The sequence below is a fragment of the Conger conger genome, chromosome 6 (assembly GCF_963514075.1).
Source record: "Conger conger chromosome 6, fConCon1.1, whole genome shotgun sequence".
Taxonomy (NCBI): Eukaryota; Metazoa; Chordata; class Actinopteri; order Anguilliformes; family Congridae; genus Conger; species Conger conger.
Genome location: NC_083765.1, coordinates 21,589,084 through 21,608,282, shown reverse-complemented (window position 1 = coordinate 21,608,282; position 19,199 = coordinate 21,589,084). Strand labels below are relative to the sequence as shown.

At 42.8% G+C, this 19,199-nt stretch overlaps 1 protein-coding gene and 1 long non-coding RNA gene across 2 annotated transcripts; both read left to right on the top strand.

Moving 5' to 3' along the window:
- On the top strand, positions 1-2,361 carry LOC133131704 (uncharacterized). The gene is made up of 3 exons (XR_009709039.1): positions 1-121; positions 669-906; positions 1,580-2,361. It is a non-coding gene; the product is annotated as an uncharacterized LOC133131704 (long non-coding RNA).
- A 6,683-nt stretch (positions 2,362-9,044) lies between these two features.
- On the top strand, positions 9,045-18,132 carry LOC133130023 (alcohol dehydrogenase class-3-like). The gene is made up of 9 exons (XM_061244233.1): positions 9,045-9,081; positions 9,470-9,571; positions 9,774-9,927; positions 10,066-10,153; positions 13,160-13,379; positions 15,187-15,447; positions 15,904-16,036; positions 16,290-16,428; positions 17,935-18,132. The coding sequence occupies exons 1-9, from the start codon at positions 9,064-9,066 to the stop codon at positions 17,960-17,962; spliced, it is 1,143 nt and encodes a 380-aa protein (XP_061100217.1). The 5' UTR covers positions 9,045-9,063; the 3' UTR covers positions 17,963-18,132.
- Positions 18,133-19,199: the final 1,067 nt, after the last annotated feature.

The window sequence follows — 19,199 nt, the reverse complement described above, 5'->3', positions numbered from 1 at the left end:
GCTCATGCCTGCCTTTGTGCTGTAGGGGGAGTTCTCGCGCAATTCTTTCCAGTCGTGATGAAGCCATCAGTGGAGGAACGCTTGTGTTGAGTCACAATTATTGTTTCGTCCCCCTATTCAGGTAATTATTACCGTTAATATGGTTAGGAAACATTTGCAAGTTCTCTGTGTATATCTTGTTATCTTAGGAATGTAACTGAACATTTCTATGGCGTTTTCGTCGAATTTCATTCTGAAATTGAAAGAAGAATAACTTGCGGTTTATGTTAGCGTCCTGCTAATCCCAAATTTAGCACATGTGAGGCACGCGTCTTGCTAGCTTGCACAATGCTGGATATATCACGCCGATAAATCGGTTTAATACCTTGTACTTAATTTTGTGTTAGAGAATATGAAGTAAGACCTTTATCTAGGTTATTTCAGAGAAATGGTTATCAGATAAAGTACGGTATGTATCTAGCTAGGATAGCTAAAGCCGCCAGTTTGCTATATCTGAGGCTAATAGTTTTGAACTCCCCAAACATATTATTTTATGTAAGATAACAAGGATGGACATTAGTTCACGGTGTTTCTGCATATGTTACTAGTTAACTGTTTGTATTGGTATTGTTGCTAGTACGCAGTAACTTTTTTCAGTTTATATGCTAATGTTGAATTTACTTATCCAGAATGCAGCAGCTCGTCTACTCACGTCACCCCCCCGCTTACTTCCCTCCACTGGCTGCCTGTCATGGCTCGCATCAAATTCAAAACATTGGTGCTCGCTGACCTTACCTACAAAAAATCATCAGACCTACACCCCTGCCAGACCTCTTCGTTCAGCCTCCACAGGCCGCTTGGCACCTCCACCTCACGCTCACGACTACTGTCTGTTCTGGCTCTGCGGTTGTGGAACTCCCCGTTGAGGTCAGAACTGTAGAATCTCTTCCCACCTTCAAGCGCAAACTGAAGATGCACCTCTTCAAACAGCACCTCTCCCCATCCCTCCCTACCTCCCTGGGAACCTTAATTGTTGTCTTTCTGTGATTTACTTTTTTGTGTATCGGTATTTTTAGTTTGGCTAGGTAAGCAGTGTTTGGCTAGTTAAGTTTGGTCACTTTTGCTTTGTTGTTTTTTTAATAAATAAAAAAAATTAAAAAAATTGGCCCTGGTCCTTATCGTTGTTGTACAGGTAGCAGTTGAAATTGTACTTCCCTCTAGGGTCTTTCAGCGCACCCTGGTTATGGGTATGCACTTTGTACGTTGCTCTGGATAAGAGCGTCTGCCAAGTGCCATTAATGTAATGTAATGTAATGCTTATATCACGTTATTTTAAAAAGGATTCTCTACTTCCACATGCTTACAGCAGAGCAATTGGTTATGAGTATCACTGAGGTAGCCTACTACTACTTCTGCTACCCCCACTGATGTTATTACTACTACCACAGCCATTGCAGTTATTACTTCTAAGCTAATACTGCTAACATGCCTATACTCCTACTACTGAAGCAACCACTGCTACTAAAGCTATAGTAGACTAATGTTGGCATTTTGTTAATCAGTTGGCTAGGAATTTCACAACGTGTCTCTTTCTCTTCAGATTCAGCTGGAATCCGTGACCTGAACGAATCCATCTTTCAGAACGCCAAAGGCCAGACAGTTGTCGGGTGCAGTGCCAAAGTATACATTATACAAGCAGTTCAAAAACCAGGGGCGAGCGCCTCCATCAAAGCTGCAAAGGCAGCCCAGGCAGGTGCAGATCTACAGAAAGACCTTTACGTCTTTTGAGACTCTCAGGGGTAAACTGAAAGAACGTGGTATAAACTTGCTCAGAGATGTGATGCAGAACAAAAGGTCTAACCGGGGAGAACACATTTTCAACAATGCTCTGCTTGGGTTCTATGGGTCGATAATTGATTTGTTCATTGAAAGGCACGTCACAAACGGTAACAGAGTGACGTTGGTCGACCGTATCCCAAACAGCAGTGTTAGTGACGCCTTCCAAGGGAACGCCCCAGATGGCGAACACATCAACTTGACAGCTGATCAGAGACGAAATATTAGAACCTGGGTAGTTCACATTCCGGACAATGTGGTATATATCCCAATCAACATCCTGTTTCCTACATGATAGAGATCATTAGGCTCAATGCTGTTGACTACATGCATTTATTTAGTCAAAATAATGAGAATGTGTTGAGTATTCTCGCTCAATCAGTAGAATGGATGAATATGCATCGCGTTTATCTGGACCCACAGGCTGCGGAAATTTGTTTTTTTGAAAATCCAGGTCTTATTCCTCTTTCATATAACTGGATACGGGGTGCAACGTATGCTTAGGGACCTGGATCCCTACAGGTCAGGCAAGTTGCGTGATTTTGTGAATCAACTGACACTGGCGGGTGCAGGTTTTCAGTAATAGATTGTGTAGCAGTCCTTTTTGTTCAGTGTGATGATTTGAAAACGCTTAGGCTAGCAGCCAATGCAACTTTTAGTTTTTTTTTGTTTTTTCACAAAATAAGTTTCATGGTTTATTTTTGTCACACTGACGAATAAAAATACTGTTTTCTGACAAAAACTGTCCTTTTGTCATTTCCAAGGTGTTTTATTTTTTTATCCCTTTTCAAAATTAACTATTTAAATTGATATGAGAAATTTTTTACCACTAGATATGATTATAATTGTATTCTCTTTCATACCTAAACATGAGTAATTATTTAAAGTCTAACCACTGCGTTATTACCAATCATAAGTTGTATTAAAAATTGATGTAATCATTTTAACCATCATGAAGGGCCGGTTAAATAATGATTCTTGCAACTGTTTCCTAGGTCTCCCATTCAATGAAGGATTCTCTGATTTGTAAAAGGTTTTGATTATTTCTTGATGTATATGATTACTATACATCTTATTCTCAGGCCTCAGGTAAAATAGCTGGAAAATACCTTACCCGGGGGTGGGTTATGGTTGAGTACAGTGTCTCCAAATGTTTGAGCATGCTTTGATACACATACTAATTTTAAGTTGAGAGAACTTAGAAGACAAGTTGATACTAATTAGAGCAAACAACTTCTCAAGTTCACTTTACTTCAAATTCTAACGCAGGAAGGACACGTTTTGTATTTTCAGTTTTGAAATAAGTGATGAATTTTAATATAAGTAAAAAGGATAATGGCTTCTCTCTACTAAATGCATTATTGATGGGTTTGTATTGCATATACTTGTTTTTCAATAGTTATTTTTCTGACATACATTTTTTAGACTTCTACTGCTGTAGCCTATCCACTTAGAGTTATGATGCATTGTATGTTCAGAGATGCCCTTCTGCATACCACTGTTTTAATGTGTGGTTATTTGATTTACTGTCACCTTCCTGTCAGCTTTGACCAGTCTGGCCATTCTCCTTTCACGTCATATTAACATGCCGTTTCTGTCTGCTGAACTACTGTTCACTGGATTTTTACAAGTTTTTGCACCATTCTTTGCAAACTCTAGAGACTTGTGCGTGTGAAAATCCCAGGAGATCAGCTGTTTGTGAGATACTCAAACTACCCTGTCTGGCACCAGCAGTCATTCCATGGTCGAAGTCACTTGGATCACATTTTTCCCCATTCTGATGGTTGATGTGAATATTAACTGAAGCTCAGGTCCCGTATCTACATGACTATGCATTGCACTGCTGCCACACAATTAGCTAATTAGATAATCACATACACACATGCACACAGACTGGCACACTTTTATAGATGCACAAAGGGTCCAATCTTGTCCAGGGAGGGTGTCGGTTTTGTCTTATAATGGGCCTGGTCAAGATGGAATACACACAACTTAGAAAATTGCTAGCTGTCTATGTTTATGTATTAATTGATCAGAGTTGAATGTGTCGAACATCGTGTAGCCCGATTGGCATTTGCCAGAGAACACCAGGATTGGCAGATTCGCCATTGGCACCCTGTGCTCTTCACGGATGAGAGCTGGTTCTCACTGAGCACATGTGACAGACGTGACGGAGTCTGGAGACGCCGTGGAGAACGTTCTGCTGCCTGCAACATCCTCCAGCATGACCGGTTTGGCTGTGGGTCAGCGATGGTCTGGGGAGGCATATCCTTGGAGGGCCGCACAGACCTCCATGTGCTAGCCAGAGGTACCCTGACTGCCATTAGGTACCGGGATGAGATCCTCAGACCCATTGTCAGACCATATGCTGGTGCAGTAGGCCCTGGGTTCCTTCTGATGCATGACAATGCTCAGCCTCAGGTGGCTGGAGTGTGTCTGCAGTTCCTGCATGACAAAGGCATTGATGCTCTGGACTGGCCTGCCCGTTCCCCAGACCTGAATCCAATCGAGCACCTCTGGGACATCATGTCTCGTTCCATCCACCAACGCCACGTCGCACCACAGACTGTCCAGGAGTTGACTGATGCCCTGATCCAGGTCTGGGGGGAGATCCCTCAGGAGAACATCCGTTGTCTCATCAGGAGCATGCCCAGACATTGTAGGGAGTGCATACAGGCACGTGGAGGCCACACACACGACTGAGCCTCATTTTGAATTGTCTTGAGGAATTTCCACAGAAGTTGGATCAGCCTGTGATCTGATTTTTCCACTTTTATTTTGAATATGAATCTGAATCCAGACCCCTATGGGTTAATGATTTTGATTTCCATTGATCATTCTTATGTTATTTTGTTCTTCACGCATTCCACTATATAATGAATAAAGATTTTTAACTGGAATATTTCATTCATCGATATCTAGGATGTGTTGTTTAAGCGTTCCCTCAATTTTTTTGAGCAGTGTATATGTGTAACAATATCTAAGACCAAATTAATATTTTAACCCTTTCCAATTTGCCCCAGGCAAATTTCCACCTATTTTGTACTGGTCCTATAAAAGTGTCAAGCTATTTACTGCACATACATGTTTGAAGAATTTAATTAAGGAACTACAGACAGAACAAATTTATGTCAGAGCATGCACATACAGTACTGTGCAAAAGTTTTAGACAGGTGCAAAAAAATGCTGTAAAATAAGAATGCTTTCAAAAATAGAAATGTTAATAGTTTATTTTTATTCATTAACAAAATGCAAAGTGAGTGAGCAGAAGAACTCTAAATCAAATCAATATTTGGTGTGACCACCATTTGCGTTCAAACCAGCATCAATTCTTCAAGGTACACTTGCACAAAGTCAGGGATTTTGTAGGCATGTAGTCAGGTGTGTGATAAACCAATCATACCAAACAGTCAATGATCATCAATTTCAGATGTAGGTTGAATCACAACCTACAACTTTCAAGGTGAGGTTGCTGAAGACATTTTAATGTCAGAAGTCATACACCATGGAAAGACTGAGCACAGCAAGAAGACACAAGGTAGTTATACTGCATCAGCAAGTTCTCTCCCAGGCAGAAATCAAGTCAAGTTCAAATTCAAGTCAGACAGGGGTTTCCAGATGTGCTGTCCAAGCTCTGTTGAAGAAGCACAAAGAAACGGGCAACGTTGAGGATCGTAGACACAGTCGTCAGCCAAGGAAACTTAGTGCAGCAAGCCATACCTCCGATGTGGAAACAAGTCAAACACAGGAACTGGGGTGCAGAAAAATGGCAACAGGTTCTCCAGACTGATGAGTCAAAATGTGAAATATTTGGCTGTAGCAGAAGGCAGTTTGTTCGCCGAAGGGCTGGAGAGTGGTACAAGAATGATTGTCTGCAGGCAACAGTGAAGCATGGCTGCATTTCTGCCAATTGAGTTCGGGATTTGGTCAGAATTAATGGTGTCTGCAATGCTGAGGAGTCCAGGCAGATACTTAGCCATCAGGCAATACCATCAGGGAGGCATCCGATTGGCCCCAATTTCTTTCTGCAGCAGGACAACGACCCCAAACATACAGCCAACTATCTTCAGTGTAAAGAAGACCAAGGAGTCCTTGAAGTGATGGTATGGCCCCCACAGAGCCCTGATCTCAACATCATCGAGTCTGTCTCGGATTACATGAAGAGACATAAGCATTTGAGGCTGCCTAAATCCACAGAAGAACTGTGGCTAGTTCTCCAAGATGTTTGGAACAACCTACCTGCCGAGTTCCTTCAAAAACTATGCAAGTATACCTAGAAGAATTGATGCTGAAGGCAAAGGGTGGTCACACCAAATATTTATTTGATTAAGATTCTTCTTCTGTTCATTCACTTTTTCTGTTGAAGCATTTTGTTAATTGATAACAAATAAACTATTAACATTTTTTTTTTGAAAGCATTCTTATTTTACAGCATTTTTTCATACCTGCCTAAAACTTTGGCACAGTACTGTACATACATTATGAATTAATTTAGTTTCAGGCTTCAGTCGAGGAAGTTGCACAGGCATTTAACCTGCAATCCAGAGTGTGCTGCCCTTAAAGCTGAATCATTGGCAGCCAGCTAAACCCCTCCCTCCATCAAGACTCTGAAGACAGGTGATCTTTAGTCCACAGGTTTATTGATGAAAAGAACAGGGTGAAACTGTGAATAAACCAGCATAATAATGCTTATGACAACATGCACATTACTGTAAATAAATCCTAGACTAATGTTACATTCTCTTTTTACTTATTTGCCATTGTGTCTTATAATCACGTGCTTGTATTTTAACAATAAATCATAAACCATAGCAATCTATCATGTATTCGTTACTTTATCTTAATTACTATTTATACCCTCATGAAATCACATATTTATTTATTTATTACCGTAGACGTCATGAATTCAGAGCCCAATAAAACACTAGCTAGTATAGAATGAGCTAGCACAAACTTGTGGCTAAACTAGCAAGATAGCTACTGTAGCTAACATCACATAAAAGTTAATACAAAACGACTCGATGGTCACAAATAATGCATTCTGAATGTAGAAGACATATCAAGCTACAGTAGTTACCTGCCAACAATGCAACAAAGGGGGCAAAATATGTGCAGGATGTTCGCTGGATACTGAGCAGATCCAATGTGGATATTCTCCATGCCACAAAACTTACTTCCTCACTAAATGGCTATGGGAAGTCACATGACTTCACTGTTACTGCTCTCAGCGCTAACCACTAGATGGAGCCAAACACATGTAATTAAAGCAGATAGCAATACAAGCAAATGAGTAATAATTAACGTAATTGACAAAATACATTGACTAATCAGCACACAGAGTGATGTACTCATTAAACTCTGCTTATTATATTATGTTATATTATGTTATTATCTAGGTGGCACGGATGGTGCAGTGGGTAGCACTGCCGCCTCACAGCAAGGAGGTCCTGGGTTTGAATCCCCGTCGGCCGGGGCCTCTCTGTGCGGAGTTTGCATGTTCTCCCCGTGTCTGTGTGGGTTTCCTCCGGGTAGTCCGGTTTCCTCCCACAGTCCAAAGACATGCACGTTAGGCTGATTGGAAAGTCTAAATTGCCCGTAGGTATGTATGTGTGAGTGAATGGTGTGTGTGCCCTGTGATGGACTGGTGACCTGTCCAGGGTGTATTCCTGCCTTTCGCCCAATGTATGCTGGGATAGGCTCCAGCCCCCCTGCGACCCTGTTCAGGATAAGCGGGTTCAGATAATGGATGGATGGATGGATGGATGGATGTTATTATCTAGTCTCTTGGATTGTTTTTTGCATTGTATTGCTTTTTTTATTATAATAATAATTATTTATCTTTTTTCATGTTTAATATAGGCTAATTCTGCTATCTAAATCAGTATAAAACAGACTGATAATAAAATATTTAATATATATATATTTTATATTTATAATTATTATTAGGCCATTATTACTACAGTGTATTCAAGTAATTAATTTAGAAATTTGTTGCTTGATTAAATATTTTATCACACATCAGTCTGTTTTATGCTGATTTAGCCTACAGGATTTTCCTGTCAGGAATAGCCTTCTAAGCCACTAGATGTTGCTTTTGCTTCCACTGATTTAAAACACTGTGATGTCTCTGTTAATGATATCATCCTGTCTGCAGTAATGTGTGCTACGGTAAATTAATTGCTTAAAGACCTTTTCCAAGACATAGAGGGCCTATCTCTGTGCTAAATTGAAAAAAGCTTGGAGATTCCTTTACCTTAAAGGTGCAATATAGGTACTATATTTGTATTGCCTATATTTTATAAAATGGATATTTGTAAATTTGTCAAGCTAACCATAGCTAATTTGCTTGTTGATTAGCTTGACAAATTTACAAATATCCACTTATGATAAAACATAGGCAATGCAAACATAGTAGCGATTGCACACATGTTGTGCCTCAGGTGGATATTTGTACATTTGGGAAGATAACTAGTGAGAGCTAATTTGCTTGTTACTGATAGCGAACTGGTATTGTTTTCGAACTAGATAAGCAATAGTATACAGAGTTTCAGTGATCGCTTGTCTGGAGTGCAATTTGGGCAGATACACGAACAATCTGAATAAGCCCCACCACCATTGGCTGTGGCTGTTAGAACCAATTTTCAACCTATGAGCTTGAATTGTTGTACAGCTGTACAATGTTTTAAAACAGAGTGACGGCCCGACAAATGTACACTTTGAAACCCATATTTGAGGACTATAAACACAGGCAGAGTTTGAGTCAATATGTCAGTGAGCCTTTTTGGAAAAGTGCTCCTGTAACTTACGTTTCAGCTTGTTCGTAGGAGGGGTTCCAAGATTGACCTTCATTCCTTTCAAAGAGATTTATAAGCATCATGTAAATTCCAACCATTTACCATTCACCATTCATATTTTCCAGTAAATACTGGCATAGTAAATGTTTGATTGCTGACTTCTGACCCACTCTCCAGTCATCTACTCCTCATTGGATCATCACTGGTGAAATTAAGCTGTTAAAGGACTGCTGTCCTGTTTGACAAGGTAAGTCCCGGCGACTCATAAAGACTGATAGTCTCGTGCAAGCTCCTAAATGTTTCAAGTGGCATTGATCAAACTTGGACTGTTGGTTTTATATTCCATGCACAAGAATGACAGTTTCTGACAATCATTAACTTGCAATTCTCTGATAGTGCTTGATATGCACCTGGCTCCAGGGCACTCTGCCTGGCACTTGTACAGAGAGACGACATGGGGACTGAAGGCAAGGTAATGTATGGTCTGGTCAATGCTTAAAATTAATTATATTTGTAATTCAAATGGGAATTAAATCAAATTGGGGGGTGGGGGGGGGGGGGGGGGGGCATGAAGAGATCTTCTGTTTTTGCAGAGTCACACGAGGAAATCTTCTGTTCCACCAAATATCAGATAGAACAAGTTAGCAGTCAGAGGAAGCCTTATGTTTATGTTTTACTTCTATCCATAAATCAGTCAATCTTTCTGGAAAACAGCCAGAGTATCTGCCAACCTCCATAAAAAAACATTGAGAAGTCAATCTGAACATCATTAATTAATGTTAACAACTACAGCTAAGCCAAGTACCTTATTGTGAATTGAGACAAAATAAACTGGTGTTAACTGGACTGTGCTGTTTCAGGTTATTAAGTGTAAGGCGGCGGTGGCTTGGGAGCCACGGAAGCCTCTTTCACTCGAAGAGGTGGAGGTGGCCCCTCCCAAAGCCCATGAGGTCCGCATTAAGGTTTGTTCACCTTCACACGCAAGCGTTGCCACGGTTACAGAAGCAGTCCTTCTGATAGTAAACCATTATGCTGGATCACTGCTTCTGCCAGAGAAACACTTTTCTCAATATTACCTATTAAACATGGTGTAAAAGTGTGTGTGTGTGTGTGTTTAGGAGGATGCGGCAGTCATAAATGTGCTCTTGCGTGGTTTTTGGACAGATTGTGGCCACTGGGGTGTGTCACAGTGACTTAGCAGTCCTGAGAGAAACACCACTCCCACAAGGTGGAATGCACACCTTCCCGATCCTCCTGGGACATGAGGCAGCTGGCATAGTGGAAAGCATCGGCCCCGGGGTCACCAAATTCTCCAAAGGTGAAGTTCTGCATCGTTACCATAATCACTCGGCAACCTAAATATGTGTAGCTATGCTAACAAGGTGTTAGCCATTAAGCGCTTTCGGCCAATGATGTTGTAAACGTGTTGCGCTGTCTCTCTTGTGTTCTTCTGCAGGAGACGCGGTCATCCCTCTTTTTGTGGCTCAGTGTGGGGAGTGTGAATACTGCCTGTCTCCAAAAACAAACATGTGCAAGACACACTGGTACAGATCCCGCAGTCTTTTCTCTCCCTCCCTCTCCATCTCTTGTCTTCTCGCTTCGCCGTTTGCTTTTTTGTTTTTGGTCTTTAGGGGCCATTTGCCTGCTTGCTGTCTGAGAAACGTAAAAGATCAGCCATTTTACACAGCCTCTCACTGGGTATTTGCTGCCACTGTGTATCAGTCACTGTAAACACTAACAAACACTAACACTAACACTAGGCAAGATGCTGCAGATTACCGGGGAACTCCAGCCACTGACTAGCAATGCACAAAATATTTTTAAAAATAAATATATTTATATATACGACACCTCCAACAGGGCTCAACAGCAACATCTGGTGTGCCAGGTGTGCCCCCCTCCACTTTAACCCCTTCTACATCTCACTCCCTTGATGTCATTTCATTCTTGCAGTTATTTCGTAGCCCAGATGTTTCTCTCCTCCTGATCCAGAGCCACTGACTTGCCCTTTCAGAGAGGGCTTTGATGGCATGACTTTGGGCCTGGCCTCAGATTCCCATATCCTTAAGCAGCCTGGTAGTTGACTTGCCTACAAAGCCAACTTCCACTGGACAAACCATAGTTTTCCAGCCCCTTTGTTCAGCATCGGCTGCCAGCTCAGCGTACCTAAGCCTATTGCGTCCATAGGCCTCATCCACAGCCTCCTCCCAGGGCACTGTGAGCTGTGTTTGGTCGTGGCGATCTCCGTTGGGAGGCAGAGTCTCTGTTCAAGGTAGGCCAGTAATTTCCAGTCTCTTGCTGCTCCCAGCTGTCCAGCCACTGGTTTTGGTGTACGAGTCTTGGGTTGCTTTACGCCTTCACGGACAAAATGTCCTGTACGTGCAGGATGGGATGGCAGCGGAGGCAGGGTGTTGATGGTCGTCCGTCTGCTGTCCAGCATAGCTGCTAGACACTTCAGCCCCTGATTGTGCCGCCAGGTGTAACAGCCTTACACAAGGCTTGTCTTGCAGCCAACTAGAATGTGCTTCAGGTTTGCATGCAGGGTCTTCACCGTACCATTGGCTAAGGTTCTGAGGAGATGGGAGGACATCGTATGTTGCTAGTATGATGAAGCTGGTTTTAAATGCTTCCATGTTCCACAACTCCTTCCAAGAGAACTTTCTCTTCTCAGCTCCGTCCCATCGCATCCACTGTCCTTGCTTTCCTTGTGAGATGGCCTTTGTGCACATTGCTGCCTGCTCTGCAAATCCTCGACCACAAGGCCTCGTCGCTGAGATAGAGTTGTCTTGCAACAGGACGTTTTGCTCCCTCCAGGGCCAAGGCCTCCTCCCCCTCGTTGCACATGGCCAACGATGTCCCAGTGCTTGAGGGCTGACTTTGCCTGCTGTGTAGCTGTAGCTGGAGTCCACTTCCTCCCAGTTGCCGGGGTGGGAACAGTTTGAGCTACACATGGGTCACAGGATTCTGTCAACATCATCTCCAGCCTTACTTTGGTGCTCTTATACTCCTCTGTAAAGCTGCACATGGGAAGTTCCAGGATGCCTTTTCCATCGAGCTCTATGTTGTTAAGGCACCTGGGAAGACCTAGCCATTTCCTGGCAAATGAGCTGATCATCCTCTCAAGATTGTCAACCTTTGAGATTGGAACCTCGTAGATGGTCAATGGCCACATCAGCCAGGGTAGGAGACCAAAGTGAAGACACCAGAGCTTCAACCTGCCAGGGAGCATGGACTTGTCGATACTCTCAAGGCCGCTGGTGGTATCCTGCCAAAGCTGGTCCACTTGTTCTGTGTCCTTGAGGGGGTTGCATTGTACCAACAATTGAGGCTCTTGACTGGCTTCTCTGTGACAGGTGGTATGGGCTCATCACCAATGTAGAAGCGTTGATCTGAGAGCTTCCCTTTGACTACTGATATGCTCCTGGACTTGCTCAGCTTTATCTTCATCTGGGCCCTCTCGATGTTCTCCTGCAGCTTTCTCAGCAGTCGTCTGGTGCATGCCTTGGTTGTGGTGAGTGTGGTTATATCATCCATGTATGGGAGGGAGGGAGCCGCAGGCCTGGTTTTAGCTGCTCTCCTCCCACCACCCACCGTGATGCTCGGATGACGACCTCCATGGCCATGGTGAAGGCAAGCGGGGAGATGGTACATCCTGCCATGAAGCCCATTTCCAGGTGTTGCTGCCTGCAACAGGGCTATTCCCTCCTTCTCCTCCTCTGGGTCTTTCCTCCATTGTTTCTTCAGTTGCCTTCTCTCCTTGACCAGTCACTCTATATCCTGCTGTCTCCTGGACTTAGTTGGGATGGATGGTGTATTCCTCCTCTTCTCCGCAACCGCAAAGCGTTCAGCTCCGTAGCTGAAGATGAGCTCTCCCATTCCATCCTGCTTCTTCACTGCAGTTCCACCCTGTTGTTCCAACATTATGCTGAGGTCTGTGTTGACTGTTTCCCACTTATTTTTCTCACAGGATTTTGGCCAGTTAATGAGCCATCTCGGGCACTGGACCTCAATCCAATCAAAAATCTGTGGGCTGAAGAAAACATTTTTTGGAACAGGAACCGACCCTGCTGGGGTGTTAAGAAACTGTTTAGTGAAGCGACAGACAACCGTGTGACAATCCAAAATGTACTGCCTTCTAGTGTCCAATCAAACTGCTCTTATCCTAGCATGGTAATTGTGGATAAGAAGGTAGCAGAGGTGAATGAGAGCTTGTGTTGCCCAAGTATAGGGCAGAGTCATCCTATAGCACTACTTTGAGTGCTTTCTGGGTGTAGCCTACTCTCTTCAGCTGAATAAACGTGACTGTGGGAAACCCATCACTGTCTGGTGGAAAGTGTTCTTTGTGACAGACTAAGTTTCCCCGACAACACAATTAGTTTGGTGTGAAAAATGTCACATGCTTTTATTGTTATTGTTATCGGTAGATGCCAAACTCACATACAGCAAGCCGAAACCCAGCTGGCCCGCTCTATTGGGGACGGATGGACGGATGGGGGGGGGGGGGGGGATCAGTGAGTGTGCATACAGGCCAGTTTTTTTTTCACCTGCAGGGAGGAATTCCTGAAGGGGGTACTTTTGGATGGGACCAGCCGGATCACCTGTCAGGGGAAGGAGATTTATCAGTTCTCTGCCTTGGGTACTTTCTCAGAGTACACTGTTGTCCCAGAAATCTCACTGACCAAAATCCGGAAGGACGCCCCCCTGGACAAAGTCTGCCTGTTGGGGTGTGGGATCTCCACGGGATACGGGGCCGCCATCAACTCTGCCAAGGTGCGCGTTTTTGCCAAGGAGTTAAAAACACTACGCTTTATTACAGAAGCACAGCAACATCGCTTATACATAGTCACCATTTAGCTCAGTTTAACAGTGCTTTCTGGGTCTGTACAAAAATAAAGTGCAAATACATTGAAACATACAGTACCTACAGTGCAAAGGTCTTGAAAAATTGCTTTTGGCTAGTAAACCACTACACTAGTCTTCCGTGGTCTACCAGGTTGTTTGCCATGAGCTTGCTAGTGTGTTCTTGCTTCTAAACAATGCTGCTTAACAATGGGCCAAACAGTTCTGGGCTGCGGTTCCCGATAACGGTGTCTCTTAGCGTTTTACGAAGACTCTAAAGGCATACTTTACTAAAGTTGTTTACTTTTCTAGGTGTGTTTCTCAAACTATTCCTTCGACGATTGCTTAAGGGATAGCTTCTACGTGCGATTTTACTGGGCCCATCGACTATTCTAAGATCGATTATTCACTCCATCCATGCAGCGACTGCTTGACTGCATTATAAGAGAAAGTAGTGTTCTTTATCAATAAAACACTGCAGGAATACTTTAAAAATATTGAATTTTCAATATTGATTTGATTCAGTTTTTAACTATTCTGCCAAATTAGTAAAATGTAATGTAAAATGTATAGTACGTTTATTTAGGACCTTTCATTGAATTATTTTTTAATCTGTACAGAGTGTTATACAGGTGCCTAAGACTTTTGCACAGTATTGTATGTATGGTTTGTGATATCAGATTGTGCTATAACACCTCGTCCTGCTACACCACTGAGCAATACGCCTTCTTTGGCAAGTCATGTTTTATATACATTATTTTAATATCTTTGTTGTGGTGCCTTAAATGACTTTGCAATCAGGATTGATTTGGCAGAAGCACCATTACACCATTACTGGTGTAATTAACCATTTTCTCTGATTAGCTGACGTTTTCAATAACAGTGCACCAACACAAAAACAGCTTAAGCTATGGCGGAAACAAAACAAAGAAGCGGACCCACAGCTTCACAGCAAACAAAATGGAGATATTGTTTGAGGACGTGGCGCTGAATAAAAAAACATTATTTTCCAGTTTTAGGGCTACAGCGTCCAACAAATCAAAGAAAGAGCTGAAGTTACTCAGTTCACTCCAGCCCACAGAGAGAGTGGGAAATCGTCAGTTTATAAATATTATTTAAAAGGCAATTAGGCAACATGTTCAATAAAGTGCAACATGCATCCTTCTTAATGTACAATTTTGTTCTTTGCATGACAAATGGCCCATTAATGTGGTATTTTAGTAATATTATTAGCTAAGTGCAACTGTAGAAATATTAGTGTATATAATACTTAACATATTGAGATGTAACTAAGAGCAGCAGCTGATTTCAGAGGCTTGCGGTCGTAACAGTGGTGGCCACTAGCGGAGTGAGCTGACAACATCGATAAGGTATAGCTAAGAGTGGTCCGGACCAACTTCACGAAAGTACCACTTTCAGAAGGTAAGTTAAGAATGTTTCAGGAAACACGCTGCAACGTTAAGGTACAGCTTAAGGTATAACTTACGAACGACGTCGTGTTAAGAAGGCTTCAGGAAACGCAGCCCAGGTTCAATCATTATAATCTTACATCACAATCATTACCAAACCAGTCAATTGAAGTCATTGAAGTGTGTGTTAATACTGTTTCTAGACTTTCAACTTTCAATAATTATCAAAGATAATATCATATGCTGTGAGAATGTTGGCAAAGATAATCGCACTATGAAACTTTAATATGGGCACCTCCATACTGTCAACCACCACCCCCCACCCCCAGGTGGAGCCTGGGTCCACGTGCGCGGTGTTCGGTTTGGGGGCCATTGGTTTGGCGGCAGTGATGGGGTGTAAAGCAGCCGGGGCATCCAGGATCTTTGCTGTGGACATCAACAAGGACAAGTTCCCCAAGGCCGAACTGTTGGGGGCGACTGACTTTGTCAACCCCAAGGACCACGACAAGCCCATCAGCCAGGTGCTGGCAGAGATGACCAATGGAGGGGTGGACTTCGCCTTGGAGTGTGTCGGCAGCGTGGAAGTGATGGTGAGATTGATGAGCAGACACTTTCTGTGACTTACTTGTCTGACACCTGCCATCAACTGCGCTGGTAAAATGTGAATGCCATTTTTGTGAAGTCACTTCAGGTAAAGGCACCAGTGAAATTATTAAACTGTAAAATGTATGGCATACACTGATTGGTAAATGGACTGCATTCATATAGTGTACAACAATTGTAGCAAAAACATCAAAAATCTGCCATGAAAGGCACCATTTACCTGATCAGAAGCAATTGGGAGTTAGGTCTCTTGCTCAGGGCAGCACACCCAGGGCAGAGGATCAAGCCAGGAACTCTCTTCGACTGCTCTTACCTCCCGAGTTAATGCCACCCTACACTAGGGATAATCAAATCTGGCCCATGAAGGTCTGCCTGCTACCTTCTGTGTTCTGGGAATTGCATGTTACTCTGGCTGAGGTGAATCTGTGCTCTTCTCCTTTAAGAGAGCTGCTCTGGAGTCGTGTTGTAATGCCTGGGGGACCTGTGTGATCGTGGGGTACGTTCAGGAGAAAGACATGACCTTGGCACCCTTAAGCCTCCTGCTGGGCCGTACACTGAAGGGAACTTTCTTTGGGGGTAAGCATGTCAAATGGAGGTTTGAAGAATTCTACTTGGCTGTTTGCACAAATGTGATATTGCATACCTTTGTTTTCATGTGCCATTTTAAATCAGGATGGATTTTATTTTCTCAATTAATTTGGTCAGCGCTCTAATTTGGTTCTCTGTGTGCCTTAGGGTAAAAGTGTTCTTTTTCTCATCATGTTATGCTACATGTTTGAAAGTGTTGTTTTTCTCAGCGCTGTTTGTGTGGTACATTCCTGTCCTTCAGGATGGAAGAGTGTGGAGAGTGTGCCCAAGCTGGTCGATGACTACATGAACAAGAAGCTCAAGGTGGACGAGTTTGTGACCCACAACCTTCCCCTGGAAAAGATTAATGAGGGTTTTGACCTCATGACAAGTGGGAAAAGGTAAAATGCATAAATATAAAAAACTCAATTGTTAACATTACATTAATGGCATTTGGCAGACGCTCTTACCCAGAGTGATGTAAGGTTGATTAGACAAAGCAGGAGACAATCCTCCCCTGGTGCAATGCAGGGTTAAGGGCCTTGCTCAAGGGCCTCAGGTCTCAGTCATGTACTATAACCACTACTCTACAGGCTGCCCGTTAAGGAATGAAACAACAAAAAATAACATAAAAACAAAAGGTTCAAAGAGAGTAAATTATTATGCAGGCAAGCTCAGAATGATGGGTGTGAGTATGTTTTCCTGGAGTACCCACACTACTTTTCAACACACTACTAATTAGCGGCTCAAATAAATACTCTAGCTGTTGAATGAGGTGCGCTTTGTTAGGGTTGGAGTGAAAACCTACAGGAACAGGGTTGGGCTGCCCTGTTCTACATCATTAGTGTATCTACATTTTCACAATGAACCAGCTTTTTTTGTAAGTCCATTCATTTCAGCCACAAAGAGTAACCACCCCGCAATCCACACTCCTTTATATAATCATAGATTGTTCTCCAGTGTGCAAAAACTTGTTGATAAAAATGTACCCAGGTGCCGGTGTTCAGAACAATTCAAAAGCAACAATTCAGAACGATTGACACCACCAGAGTGATGTGCAGCAGCTTTATTTGATGACATGGCTGAAATGGTGAAAAAGTTAAGCAACTGCAATAGTTTAGGGTGGGTTTCCACCAGTGTTATATATGTGACGGTGGTGTGGGTGGGCATGAAGTAAGGCAAGGCTTTCATATCCATTTTACAAGACAGGCCTGAGGTTCAGTGATCAGTGATAGTGTGATCAGTGGCCTTTACATTGAAGCAACAATACTGAGTTAGCTGGATTACTGCACTGAGTGCACTGTTCAGAGTGACATGTCTCTCCTTTCTTGTGTACTCGTTTAGACTTCAACAGCCATTTTACCTGGTGTCTGGTGTTTGCTCTTCTGCTACTTCTGCTACTCTGTATCGTGTTTTTGTGACAGTGTTTTCTAAAAAGCATGTTGAAAATACTTATTTTCAAATACCATAATAAGTAATGTGAAGTGCGATAAAGGAATCAGTCTGGAGCACAGGGATTTTCAGCTTTTAGTGCAAACAAAAAGACACTCACAGTGTCTTCATCAAGGTCAAAACTGTTTCATTCTAAAGAAGACACTGTATGTACCGATTTGCAATAAAATATGAAAATCCATATCAGAATCAAATCACTCCAACGAAGCTATTTATAAAAATGCCATGGCCAAAGCAAACAGGCTAGTGTATCTTTGTGTTTTTCTTGTTTCAGTTCATTTTCAACTAGAATGTGATGTGAGTGACCGACCGATACAACCAGCACTGACACTGACTGTCACATATTGACAGATATAAAATGATTGGCACATCAACTAATGTCTCATTTTTACCCCCTTTATTGTGCTTATCACTCAGAGGCTGATTTCACTCACTGATTTATTTTCTCTTTCCAGCATTCGAACGGTCATCAAAATGGCCTAAAAGAGGCAGGCTGGAGGTTGAGCACAGAGACATGGCTCCCACTACCCTCCCCCACGCCACACCCTGATGGCTCTGACCTGTATGAGATGTAATGTAATGTAATGAGATGCATAAAATCAAATGGCAGTTCTGATGATTATGGCAACCTTTAAATGGATAATTATGGAAAAATGTATATGGATGATATTGGCCAGTACAATATGGAAGATTGTGGCTGTTGTTGAAATTATAGATTCATGTGATTATTTTATTATTTTTTATTATATTGTTGCGATGTCTCTCCCTTTCTGTACTGTGGGCCTCCAAGGCTACGGCGATAAACTGTGTGTTCTATATTATCTTCTCTTGGGAGCCTGTGAGCCTGCAGAACCAAAAACATAAGACCTCACCACGGAGGCTACCATGGGGATTATCCTCCCCCTAGACATAGGGAGTTAAAACAAGATAAGATAGACTTCTCAGACGCGCAGGGAATGCGCAGGCCCCTGCGTATACATCATGCTGGAATGTTTTGAGAACATGTATCTACATAAACAGTACTTTGAAGGGGGGGGGGGGGGGGGGTATGAATAAACAATCTAGTAAGGAGAAGAGTGGGGAATTGTCTTTGAATATTGATCATTGGGAATGTTTAATCCAAGGGGGCATACATATATCCAGACAAAGGAGAGAAACCTCTGTCCTTGTTTTTGCATGTAACATGGACCCTATGCATAGTAAAGATTGGATTTTATTTACTGTCTGTCTCTGAGTGTTTTCTAACAGGAATAAATTAAAAATCCCACCACAGTGGCCAGTTTCATGAGCATACCTATATGAAAAAATGTGGAAAGTTCCATACAGGTTTTAAAGTATCATAAGCAGATCAGAAAGTACTAAAAATTAATTTCACATGAATCTTCCAAAAACCATCCATCCATCCATTATCTGAACCCGCTTATCCTGATCAGGGTCGCAGGGGGGCTGGAGCCTATCCCAGCATACATTGGGCAAAAGGCAGGAATACACCCTGGACAGGTCGCCAGTCCACCGCAGGGCACACACACCATTCACTCACACACTCATGCCTACGGGCAATTTAGACTCTCCAATCGGCCTAACCTGCATGTCTTTGGACTGTGGGAGGAAACCGGAGTACCCGGAGGAAACCCACGCAGACACGGGGAGAACATGCAAACTCCGCACAGAGAGGCCCCGGCCAACGGGGTGTAGGGGTCCTCGCACGGGACTCCAAATT